Source organism: Aedes albopictus, unplaced genomic scaffold (genome assembly GCF_035046485.1).
Source record: "Aedes albopictus strain Foshan unplaced genomic scaffold, AalbF5 HiC_scaffold_27, whole genome shotgun sequence".
NCBI classification, from domain to species: domain Eukaryota; kingdom Metazoa; phylum Arthropoda; class Insecta; order Diptera; family Culicidae; genus Aedes; species Aedes albopictus.
The window spans coordinates 75,490-89,240 of NW_026917057.1; the positions used below are offsets into that span (position 1 = coordinate 75,490).

Sequence of the window (13,751 nt, forward strand, 5' to 3'; positions counted from 1 at the left end):
TTTACTACCGATCTGGATGGCACAAGAAAGGGCTTGTTCACAAATATCCAGGGAGGGTGCAGGCACGTCAAACTCGAACAAACTACGCCTACCTAACATGCATCGAGCGGGCCTTCCCAAACAACACAATGCGATTTCGCGGGCCATCCCCATCGGCAAAATAAACCGATTTCCAAGCAGGATTCGACCAGGCTTCTGGTCGCGTTACCAGTCACACTAACACACTCGCAAAAGATGAGCAGTAGGCCTACCTTGCCGCTTGCGGGTCCCCTGCAAATATCATAACGCTGGTGGGGGTGGGTAGGTGTCCTTCATGGTGTTACAGTTCAACAAAAAAAATCTCAAATAGGCCAATTTTGGCGTTATGATATTTGTGAATGAACCCAAAGCGTGGAGCGCAGAGAGCATGTTAGGCAGACCAGGTGGAGTGTGATCTGGAAAACATTGGGCGTGACTGAGAAGGGAGAGCGGAAGCCACAAACTAAGTGTTGTGGCGTACTATTGTTGATAATGGCTTATTTTAAATGTGATGTTGAACAACTAGATGTATGTAAGTATGTACAGCTCCATAATAATTGTGTCAGGTTTATTACATCATTTCGTTCATTTTAAAATATTTAAAACCTGATAATCGTAGATAATTGTGATTACTCGAGACCTTGCACACGTCGACTGGCTTGAAAGCAGAGCGTTAATGATTAATCATAAATTTAATCATGATTAATGATTAATGATTAAGATTAATCAAAAATCAGTAATCATAATCACCAAAATTTCTCATTTAATCATTAATCATTAATCTTAATCACACTGATTTCGCAATTTAATCATTAATCAGTAATCATAATCATAAGAAAAAAAATTAATCAATCATTAATCATTCATCACCAAAAATTTTTCACCACATAAAATATATGATCCAATTTGAATTGGTTCAAATGCTGTTCTTCTTGATTATTTTTTCAATAATCTCCCAGACAGAGTTACCTTTTACTTTTGGAACTTCAAAAATATTTTAAACAATAATTATATTTTAATCATTTCCCGTTTTTTGTGATTGATTAATCATGATTAAACATGATTTTTAATCAATGAGCCATTTTTAATCATTAATCATAATCAATAATCACAGATAAAATCAATTTTAATCATTAATCATAATCATTTATCATCCCAAAATTCAAATTAATCATTAATCATAATCAATAATCACCAAAATTTGAATTTTAATCATCAATGATTAATCATGATTAAAATATTTTTTAATCATGAACGCTCTGCTTGAAAGTAACGTGATTACTAATTACTTCAGTCTAAGCTTCTGCCAAATTTCTTTTCGTAGTTTCTCCTGAACGTGTTTTCAAACCGGTACAACCATCGATCCTGCTCGTAGATGTCGTAGACCTGCGTACATAAATCACCCTTTAGATTCGATTCCATCCGAAAGAATAGTTCTCTTACCTCATCAACCTCAATCGTGGGTACGAACGACAGCGGCGTTGCCACCCGATTGGTATCGTCTTCGTAGCCTTTGTACAGCTTGGCTCCTTCCTGACCTTGGGAACACTCCTGGACTGCAGCCTTGACCGTTTGGTTTCGCTTGATGCACTGTTTTGTAATGGGTCAAGAATTTCTGATGACTGCTCTGCTATTAGAATAACATATTTACCTGAACGAACGACGTTCGTATGCCCTTCATCAGACAGGCCACCACGGGGAACGCCTTCTCGAAGGGCAACTTGGCCAGAATACAACCGTGCTGAATATTCAGAGTGCACTCGCGTCTACCATGCTGGCAGTAATAGACCGGATCCGCTGGATTGGAGTCATCAATCTGTAAGGAGCCAGCGAAATTGAAACTTTATACATTGTTTGAACATAGTCCCGCAGGAGCAACAGCGACTCACGTATGCCTTCCCGAAGGGCACCAACTTGAGATCCATCTGGTCCCGGAGTTTCTCCCAAGCCGGAGCAAGCTGATTGGTGATAAATGAGATACTGTCGTAGCAAAGTGCTTCGTAATAAATTGTCACTCGTAATTTATCATCATCGGGACCGTTGTGGTCCGCGGCCGTTCCGTTGCCATTCGGGACCGATTCCTTGTTCCAGCCGGAATCAATTTCTTGTCCGGCCGATAATGAGAAAATAATGGCCACCGACAAAATTCCAATCATCATCGCCGTCTTCGGTGTCATTATCGTCGATTTCGTCACCGGCTTTGGACGACGGCTCATCATTTTTACACGCACTATGGTTCTTGATGGGACAAACGGCGAGTAGACAACGGTCTCAAACCGTGGAGTCCAAATTGAATTAAGCGAAGCGTGAAAAATGGTCTCCCGGATGTGCCTAGAGTGCGCTTTTTCCGATCCTACCGATGAAATGACTGGCTAGCTGGGAAGACGACTCTGCTTGGGTGGGTTGCTGCGAAAAACAATCAATTTCAATATCCAATAGCCCACCACCGCGAAATGTGGTCGTGAATCATAATATGTAATAATAACAGTTGGTCGAGGGAGGATGGGAAAGTGGACGAGAAAAAGTTGGATATGTGTGCAGTAGACTTGTTCAAAATTGTTGTTTAGTAACAGATATTTGGCAACTTTTTGAATATCACACCAATATCATATTAAGATATGACATCAAAACTTGATCGTTTTGAGATATGATTATGATATTCAAGTCTACCCGGGAGATTATTTAACCAAACGAACTGTGCCGCATCATCTTCACAGTAATTTTCACATAGTCTATCACTTATTAGTCCTGTTCAACGACGTAGATTGAACTTGCTCGAAGTTGTCGCATACTACTCTAACCCATATGTTGACAAATGGGTAAAAGCAAGTTCAACCGCCGTTGAACAGCACAAATTCCTAGCATCCACGCACCAATGCGTGAACCCTGTGCAAAAAAACATTTCCCTAAAGCACTCCGACATTCACTAGCAACTATGGGCTATCAATCAAGTTGTCTATTTTATTTTGGTATACTATATTTGGCCTAGGGTGAAGATACCTGCATTCAACTCCCGAATTCCCAAATTAAACGTAACCTTTTTTAAAAGACAATTAATAACAGCATCTTCGGCCGGAGGCCATATAGCCTAAACATACTGCCCGTGTAGCTGCCGGCTTAGAATAGCACTACGGATTACCTGTTCCGGGGGTAAAAGTCCACCAAACAGGTAACCCCAATCCAAGGTGTCAGGCGACCCGTGCTGAGGGATGAATGGTTGAGGGGGTTTAAAATATGCTCGATCTTTAACGGAGTCCGCAGCGTTGGTAGATCGCCTTTTTGGGTTGCGTTGCGGTGAAAGATCTACCAATCCGAAATCTAGTGACGTCCTATTTTTCAATTTTGGAACATGTGTTCTGGTAATTAAAGGCATTATAGTATTTAGTCCTTGCTACTGCTGTTGTGATGACTTCCAGTCTTTTAATAAAACTAAGTTTACCAACTTAACTTTGCATGTAGTTAAAAACCTCACCATCCGAGGCTAAACTCAATGCAAAGGAAATCAAATTGGGTTAGGGATCCATGTATGTACTAACTCTTCGAAGACTGGAAAGTGCTAGTTATTACGAACAAATAATGAAGCACTACAAATGCACATTAAAATATAACATGTTATAGTGGAACCTTACAAATGTGTACTTAATTAGGACATCACAAATGGACAAACACAATACAAAACATATATTTTGCCCTGTTACCCTACTGGATAACCATTTCCGATGACAGGATGACGAGGTTTCTTTAATGTTGTTGGTCCATCAATCAATCCTGTAACCGTATTTTCTCTGGCAGGTTGCCTTTACTGGTAGCATTACTGCCTTTCATAGCTTGAGTTTTGTCTAGGAATTTCTAATCCTAAGGGGGCATTCCGATTCGGGTTTCATCACTAGAGTTCTATAACTTGATGTCTGTGCCAGGGAAAAGTTTACACATCTAGTACTTAATCGCTGCCCTAAATGGCCTGAATGTTGGCAATCGAAATAGGATTGCAGGCCTTCATTCTGCCAGTGCCATATAAATGTGCATTAAATTTCGGAAAACGCTTACAAGTTAAAATAGTACATTAAACACAAAAATGAAACTTGTAATATAGTACACAAGGAACATACTAGAATCCTTATTACTGAAAACACACGTTCCATTAGGGGCTGTCCATTAATTACGTAAGGGCTTATAGGGGGAGGGGGGGTTGGAGAAATCTTACGCACCATACAAAAATATTTGGCTTTCCATACAACAAATCTTACAAGGGGGGGAGGGGGTATCGAAAAATCGCAAAAATTCACTTACGTAATTAATGGACAGCCCCTTATTGGAATGGTATTGCTGCTAATGTTAAAACCTAGGTCTTCTTACTGGGGAGAATTTAGCGGTAAATGTGGAGTTTAGGATTTCTCTGGGAAGGAATCACCCCTCACGTGCAGCACACACAACTTACCCAGGCTGACGTTGGTTCGCAAGTGGCAAGAGTGAACGCGGTTGGGTGACGCCTGGAGTTGTTGCTACGCAAGCAGGGATGCTAACATTGTCTGCTTAACAGTTCGCATCACATTCAAATGCGCTATATCGCCTGCTGTGATCATTCTCTTTATCACAGCTTTATTAAGTACATCTTATATCTCACAGCAAACAAGGGTGATGCAAGGTTTCCGATGCATGGCCAATTATCAGTGCTCTATAAGAAAGAAATTTCTAAGAAAGCAAAACAAAAACTGTATCGAATTCGATACTTAATTGCCCTTCAATGACAATTGAGTAATACGACATGCACTACACTAAGGATACGGGTAATGTCACAATAGATCTAAAAACTGGTCGCAGTGACAAACCCGAACAGAAATAAAAAAAATATACTAATATTAGACAACGGACAATACGTACACTCCCGTTCAAAAGTTTGGGGTCACCCCCTCAAAAACATGTCATTTTTTTAGGCCCATATCTCCGCCAATTTGCGTCCGATTTCAAAACCCTAGGTTTCATTCAAAAGATAATAAGTCAAAGAAACTTTGAACATGATTTAAAAGAAACTTTTTCAAAAAGTTTTGTATGTAAACTTAATTGTAAATGTAATTTTCTAAAAAAATGAATATGAACTTACGGCAGTGTCGCTCAAAGTTGGGTCGACCAAATTTTAAGATGAGAGCGGTAATATGACCCATTTTCTATTAGCTTTCAACTGCTTTTTATAGAACTTAGTAAGTAAATTAATCCTTGATGTCATCGGCCAAAAGTTTGGGGTCACTTTCGTAAAACATGGAAAAGTGATTTGTTGATATCTTCGTCATCTATAGTTCAATTTAAATTATTTTTGGCTCATTTCAAAGATAATTAACTAAATTTACGTTTGATGTCTTCAACTTAACGTATTTAACGATTTTTGTATATAAAAATGTTATGTTAAGTTAGCACATTTTACCACGCTTCAAAAAATGAGGCAACTTTACGTTAAGTTTTAGTATGTAAATTTCAACAAATATGTGTGGTTCAATGTCTATGCAGTAAGTATCCATCATTTTGTTTCAAATAAGCCAAGAAGAATTAAAATTGAATGAAAGATGACAAAGATATCAACAAATCACTTTTCCATGTTTTACGATAGTGACCCCAAACTTTTGGCCGATACAGCATATTGAGGGGTGACCCCAAACTTTTTGTCGATGACATCAAGGATTAATCTACTTAATAACTTTTTTTTCTAGATTTTTCAGCTAAGTTCTGTAAAAAGCAGTTGAAAGCTAATAGAAAATGGGTCATATAACCGTTCTCATCTTAAAATTTGGTCGACCCAACTTCCAGCGACACTGCCGTAAATTTATATTCAGTTTTTAGAAAATTTGGCAACTTTGGGTTAAGTTTACATACAAATTTTTTTGAAAAAGTTTCTTTTAAATCATGTTTAAAGTTTCTTCGACTTATTATCTTTTGAATGAAACCTCTCTCTCTCTCTCTCTCTCTCTCTCTCTCTCTCTCTCTCTCTCTCTTCTTGGCGTAACGTCCTCATTGGGACAAAGCCTGCTTCTCAGCTTAGTGTTCTATGAGCACTTCCACAGTTATTAACTGAGAGCTTCCTCTGCCAATGACCATTTTGCATGCGTATATCGTGTGGCAGGAACGAAGATACTCTATGCCCAAGGAAGTCAAGGAAATTTCCTTTACGAAAAGATCCTGGACCGACGGGAATCGAACCCGTCACCCTCAGCATGGTCATGCTGAATACCCGTGCGTTTACCGCCTCGGCTATATGGGCCCAGAATGAAACATAGGGTTTTGAAATCGGACGCAAATTGGCGGAGATATGGGCCTAAAAAAACGACATGTTTTTGAGGGGGTGACCCCAAACTTTTGAACGGGGATGTATAACAACCAGGGCCCAGTAAAGAGTATTTTGTTTAACGAAAAGTTTTCCCCGGCTGGAGCGGGAATCGTACCCAACTCCAACAAATGTTCCCGTAATTTGCATTTTTTACAACAATATAAGAGGTTGGTACGATACAAGGAACGTGATGCTCCTGCTCATTAGTTTTATTGTGTAGCCAATAACGCTGCGCAGTAGGGTTGGCCGCTTCGATGCTTGTTATGCATCTCCAATGTTCTACATGCTTCACGGTTGACAACCCGACTAGAGGATCATAACAAAAATATATCATAATTATATCTCATTGTGATATGACTAACAAAGTATGTTATAATTTTGTTATGACATGGGTTGTTTATTATTTTTTCGAACTAAATTATAACAAAATATATTATAATCTTTTGTAACTAATTTTGTTATAAATGATTCAAAACAAATTCTGTTAAAACTTTGTTATTTTTACAACTGAATAAAATGATTCGTTGGAAAATAACACAATTATATCAGAATATGAAATAATTTTGATTTTTAAATACATTACAAAAAATAAAAATATTATGTATTCGTTTTTTTGTTTGTTTTTTTTTTTACTGCGCAGAATGCCGGAAGCGTATCCAAGTACTCTCAAAACTAAAAGGTACTCTTATTTTTCCAACTTTGAACCGAACTTCGACTCGTTAAAATAAGAAACTATTTTTATTATTGATTATGCGAATAGAACGGTTGGGTCATGCGGTATTACCAAAAATACAAATTTTCTGGAACATGTCCTTATACTATTGAGCGGCCCAGATGCAAAGGGGTGTAAGTGACCATTTTGAGCTGAGCATATAAAAAAACTTCAGATTTCAAACTCCCAGGAACATTTTTAAGATTATTTTTATGATGATTTGAAAAATTCCAATATATCAGAGAAAATTCGGTTTATTTTTGAAACTCCATACATTTTGTATGGGATGAAAAATTGATGAAAAACTTCAAACCTCATTTACTCAAAAGTGGGGTTTTGTCACTTAGATCCCTTTGTTTCTAACCCCCTCTATTCTAATATCGGAGTTGGAGTAGTTGGAGCGTATTGAAAAGACATGGTCTCTCGGGGAACATGTTCCGTAATGATTACTTTAAAATCAATGAACACATACTGTATAGTAGCAAAGGTTTATTGGCTGGGACTCTTATTTAATTTGCACATCTTCCGGCAAATCTTCCGGAGTTAGATTTAAGTGCAATAAAAGCAACATGAATAATTTCACAGTATTTGTGCAGTAGCTATATATCCCGCTTCAAGTTAGATTTGACAATAATGTTTACATCCAACAAGCCGTGTTGGTATACAAACAGTTTCTTTAGTACAGCTTCTAGCTGTAATGAAATCGCATAACGGCCTTCAAGGCGCTGCTGGTTTGTGGATTTGTTAGTATTACGAATTGTACTATATATTAGCAGCTGTTTCGTTAATGGGAACTCCTATTAAGTTTGTTCAAGTTTTCACATCTTTTGGTGTTCCCGTATTTGATATTTGCATTTCGAATGCCCACAGCAATAACTATTACTTAATTTATCTTCTTAAGTTTATTGACTGCTGCATCATATTATTGATGATGATGATGATGATGATTGAGTACCCACCATCAGCGCAAGGATTACCTATATGTCATATTAACAGTACTGCTATTCTAACTTCTAAATATAACGTCAAAAAGTACCGAACAGACTATGTATTAAGAAGTAATGGATTTTATTGAGCGTGGAGATAGCAAATGCGGTACTAAATAATCCTAAACAATACAAATGTGAATGATAATTCTGCTCAATTGATCACTGCATTTCTCTACTCAAACTTTTTTTTTATTACGACCTATTATCATTTGACCATATTTGCTTTGACATTATATAAACTTTTCATTTCCAAAAATAATCTAAATCTTAGAATAAAACTTAATAGCATCTGCAAAAGTTATCATATCAGCCTATGATATAATTGTGATCAATTAAAACAAAGCCACATTTTACGCTCACGTAGGTACGTGTATGATCGTCGGTCTCACAGCGCAAAGAAAAAAAAACTAAATTCAATCATCACCGTCCGTAAAGAATCACGACTACAGCAACTTTGACGCCGCCAGAAAGCACCCCATGACGAAGCTCAATCATAAATAGTCGACTGGCTATTTTTTCGTCGTTCTCTTTGTTCAACAAACGACGACGGGCCATGCGCACGCCACCACTGTTATTGTTTCAGTGCGCATGTCTGCGCACCGCGATAGCGCTGTTGGTAAGAGAGAGAGGTTTATTGTTTGATCTTGCATTCAAATCTCTGTCTATTTTTGTTCTGCGACTGACAAACAAGAGATGGGGGAATAGGGAAACTGGCAATACGTGGAACCAGTAAAGCTTCTTTTATTGCTCGCTTCAGGTGCTGTGATAGCCTCATTGGTAAAGGCGACTGATAATTAGCGATGGTAGGATTATTGGTTCAAATCCCGTCCGGGTATGTATGTTTTATAATGAACTAGAAAGTTTTTTTGCGTGACCTATTATTTTCTAAAAATAGAATAACACACTCAAAATAATTACCCAAAAAATGAGTATAAAAATTAGTTTTTACCCTAATTGGTGTCAAAGGAATTATAACACAATTTGTTATAATTTTGTTATATTCTATCATATCCATGGAACAAATTTTGTAATATTTTTGTTATGATCATAACACAAGTTATTACATTTTTGTTCTTTTCAGTGGGAATTTTGTTAGAATTTTTGTTATTTTAACTACTAACGGTACATGTTTTATAACAACCCTTGTTATAAAAATTTATTGTAACAAAATAACACAGCTTGTTATAATTTTGTAATGTCCATCTAGTCGGGAAGTAGCCAACGCTTTTATTTTCCAGGTATATTTCAACGAATGGCTGTCAACCGATTTCAACATACACATTAAATGGTAGATTCGCCATCTGTATCTGAGGTAAGCACCTAATGTCGGAAACATCTAGCTGCCCCGGCTAGCGAGACGAAGAAATACCCTTACGTCAAGTGACAGTATCAATTCAGCCACGCCTTTGAATGAACGTTCATTTCAACGTAGGGTCTTGTACTATTTGGGCAGGTGTACCTATTTTGGGCACTTGCCGCTATAGCTACGATAATTTACCTAATAACTTAATTTTTGGCACACAGCATCTAACCCTGTTCAAAAAATTGAAATCAATTGGTATGAAATTGACATAGTTATGGAGGCAAGTACCCAGAATAGGTATACCTGTCCAAATGGTACAAGACCCTAATGTCCATTTTGAATTAGGTATCATAAACACTACTCAAACAGTTTAAACAACATTGACACCACCCCATGGTTGATGCTCCGGTTGGTGCTCTGTTTGACCTAGGGCTCAGGATCATTATTATCAAATTTGGCGCTTTAAGTGATAAAAGGATTCCTTCTTGAAAAAATCAGAGAAGTTCGCTCAAGATGTTTCCGAAGATTTCTTGGATATATGAATAAGTTTCTTAATGGATTTCAGAAAAGGATGTTCTGAAGAAACCTTCAGCCGAATTCCCGTAGATATCTCTGGTGAAATTTTTACAATAATTTCTCAAGAAGTATCAGAACGAATCCAAGAAAAAAAATATACAGAAATAAAAGGGGTTGTTTTCAAACAAAATTCTGGTGGAATACCTGAAGAAACTCCTTGTGAATCCCGCGGTGCGATTCTCAAAAGTATATCTACCAAAAAAATCCGGAAAAAAAAATCCTTAAAAAATCCGAAAATTTTTTTGGAAGGAATGCCTGGAGGAATTTGTGTAAGTATTTCTGGTACAGACGTTAATAAGCATTGCTGAATATATTTTTGAGAAATTTTTGAAATTCCTGCACAATTTCCTGGGAAATATTTGCGAAGAAATTTCGGAATAAATTCCAGGAAGAAAACGTGGGGAAACTCCTAGAGGAATGCCTGCAGGAAAATCAGAAAAAAATGTAAGAAAATTATTTGGGGAATACTCGGAAAAATTCCTGAAACAACATTGTTATGAATTTCTCCAGGAATCTCTGAAGGAAATTCTCAATGCAGCCTCTGGAAAAAATCACGCAGGAGTCTTAGAAGGAATCCTCGCAAATATTAAAGTGGACATTCGTTAGGGAATTTCTAATGGAATCCCTGAAGAAGTTGATGAAGCTATTCGTGGAGGAGAGCTCGTGAAATAGATTTTTGGGAGAAAATAAAAATCATTTTCTGGAGGATTTTCTGGAAATACTCAAAAGATTTTCTTGAAGAAACTCTTGGATTTCTGAAGCATTCCATGGAATACCTTCTAAAAGAATTTGAAGCATTTCTTGAAAAAATATCTGAAGGAACTACTGAAGGATGCACTTTATAATCGCCGGAAGGAAACGAATATCTCTGGAAGAAATTTCTCAAAGAATCCTCGGAAGGAATTCCTGAAGTGGTTTCATCTCTGTAGAAATAGGAGGATGAAGCGATGCTCGAAGGAATGCAGGTTTTCATTTGAAAAATTCCTGAAGGGATAGGATAATTTCTGGAGCAAAATTTCCAATGGAAGAATTCTATTGTAAAAAAAAGTCTAAGTGAAGAATTTATGAAAGAAACTTTTGAGTAATTCCTTAATGAACTCCTGAGGGGGTTTCTATTGGGATTCCTGGCAGTATTTCTTAAAGACACTTTGGAGATGAAATTCTGAAATTTTGATTTTCTGAAGAAAACGCTGGAGGCGTTCCTGAAAGAACCTGTTGGAGATTTTCCGAAAAAAAAACTCTGGAAAAAGGGATTTCCGATAGACCATTGTAGATTTCTACAGGAATGCATAGATAAATTGCAAAAGTAATTTTTCGAGGAATTTTTGAACAAACTCTGAAGAAATATCTGTTGAAAGGATTGCAGGTTTTCTATAAGCAACATTTCCAAAAATTCTGAAGGAAAAGGGAAATTTCTACAGCATTTTTTTGATAATTTTCAAATGGGCATATTTAATCATGGAAAAATCTGAGGGAATAAATGATTGAGAAAATTTTAAGAAATTTCTTAATAAACCCCTGAGGAGCTTTCTAAAGGAATTTTTGGCAGAATTTCTAGAGGACACTTTGCAGATGGAATTCTGATTTTTTTTATTTTCTGAAGAAAAAACTGGCGGAATTTCTGAAGAAAAATCAGAAAAAAAAACCTTGGAAGCCAGGTCAGCTTTCGATGCTAATGCTAATGCTCATTATAATCGTCGTAGGAATTTCGGAATGAATCCGCGTAAGTTTTTCCAAAGAAACCTTTTCTGGTAATCTCTAGAGAAATTTCTAAAGATACTCCAAGAAAAGTTACTCAAAAAACGCTTGAAGCAAATTCCGAAATATTTAATTCCTCGGTTTTTTTTAGGAGTCCATGGAAAATTGTCCAATAAAATACTTGCAGAAATTTGTCTAGGATTCTTAAGATTTATTTCTGAAGAAACACGAAACCTAAAAATGTGACTGAAGAAATCCCTGACAAACTTCCGGAGAACCAATCTGGGGAGATTTAGGAATTTAGGATTTAGGATTTAGAATTTAGGTCTCCATGGAGAAATTTCAGAAGAAATTTGTTAAAGGATTTGTGAATGAATCTATCAAGGAATTTTGGAAAAAAAAATCAAGAATATCTGACAAATTTTTTTTTGAAATTTTGGATGAAACTCATGGAAGAATTTCCGAAGTAATCCATGGTAGGTTCTCATAAAAAATCTCTGCAAAATAATTAAAAATTCACTTTCTGAAAAAAAACAATACTTGTGCATCCTGGGATGATATTTTGAAGTGAAGAAATCCCACGGGAACCGGAGGCATTACTGAAGAAATCTCTAAATGATCTTCCTAAGGAATCATTACAGAAATTTCCTAATGAATACCTAGAAGAGCGATTGTAGGAATCCCTGGTATACATACTGAAAGAATTACTGGACAAGTTTAAAAAAAAAAAAGTCTGGTACTTTTCGTTCAAAATCTTTAGAAGCCATCCATTAAGTACGTCACGCTTAGATGGGTAGGGTTGGGGGTTTAGTTGTAAAAGTGGGACAAGCAATGTATTAAGTAAAGGAAAACCCCGTATGAAGGTGGGAGGGGTGCTTGAAAATTCCCTATATTGACGCGATGTACTTAATGGATGCTTCCTTATAGGAATTTCTGAATGAATCCTTAGCGAAATTGTTACCTTTTAACCTCTTTGAAATTTTGAAAAAAGGAATTTTTGGGGTTATATAAAATAAAGGGATCTTTGAAGAATTTTTCAAAGAAATTATTGGGAAAATGTCCGGAAAAACAATCTGAAAAATCCCCTCGTGAATTTCTGAAGCAATCTTTTGAACCTTTCAGGAATCCCTTAAGAAATTTCTAGAACAATATCTACACGAATTTCCGAAGGATTTCTTGTACGAAGATCTGAAAAGTTCCCGAAGAAGTTAATGGAATTACTGAAGCATTTTTTTTTCAGGATTTTCTAAAGAAATTATTTGTTAAGGTTCTGGAACAATCTCTAATGAAATTTCAAAATCCCTGGAGAAATGTTTGAATCCATCGCTGAAAAAAAAACCCTAATTAATCCACTTAGTCGTGATGACACCTTTCTCGTGCCTTCCAATCAGAGATGCCAGATATACAGATTTTTCTTTCCATGGTGTACGAGAAAGGCAAAACGTCAAAATTTGGAATGGCGTGAGCGGCGCTTTGCAGAAGAACGGCAGTATATGTGTTATATGAATCTTTACCACCTATGTTCCTGAATATCATATTCTCAGCCGTTGTAGAAGCCTTGAACAAGTCTATTTCACACGGATAAACCCAACCAACAGCCTTCTTCTATTCGCTCGAGATCCCCGCAGCAGCCGTACCCGGAAGCGCAACCTCTCGCAGTCAGTGTGTTAATTGATTTATGCACTTCGATAATCAAAATACGATCAACGTGGGTCGAATTCCAGCCAGGCACCATCCGAAGCCAAGCCAATCCACAGAAACTCACTTTCTCGCGGAGAAGAACTCGCGCGCGCGCCCGCACTGATTCTGGGTCCACGGTCGAACTGAAACTGGCGCCACATAGCTCTCGCAGACTCAATCGAACGTTACTAATCTGTTGCCTTTCTCCCGCGGTTTCACGACTTCTGTCCGATGATGGTCCACCGAATAACATCGAAGTTGCAGATGGACTATTCCATGTTGGCTTTTCTCATCTTTGTTCGGAAGCTTTCTTATGAAGATTGTTGGCTGAAATGTGAATCTGGGACAGGTTATTCAGTAGAAGAGTGATATACTTTTACCGTGTTCAAATTCTTGTTTTTGTTAAATACTGGGTGGATAATCCCAAGTTTTATTTGCGAGGCAGGTCGAGGCATACGA

At 37.2% G+C, this 13,751-nt stretch overlaps 1 protein-coding gene across 1 annotated transcript; it reads right to left on the minus strand.

Annotated features, from left to right (window-relative positions):
• Positions 1-381: 381 nt before the first annotated feature.
• Positions 382-13,530, minus strand: LOC115268747 (GILT-like protein 3). The gene is made up of 6 exons (XM_029876898.2): positions 13,378-13,530; positions 1,908-2,424; positions 1,670-1,834; positions 1,462-1,608; positions 1,280-1,404; positions 382-675 (listed from the first exon to the last, which is right to left on the minus strand). Exons 2-5 carry the CDS (start codon positions 2,235-2,237, stop codon positions 1,309-1,311), a joined length of 738 nt encoding a protein of 245 aa, XP_029732758.1. The 5' UTR covers positions 2,238-2,424; positions 13,378-13,530; the 3' UTR covers positions 382-675; positions 1,280-1,308.
• Between the last annotated feature and the right edge of the window lie 221 nt (positions 13,531-13,751).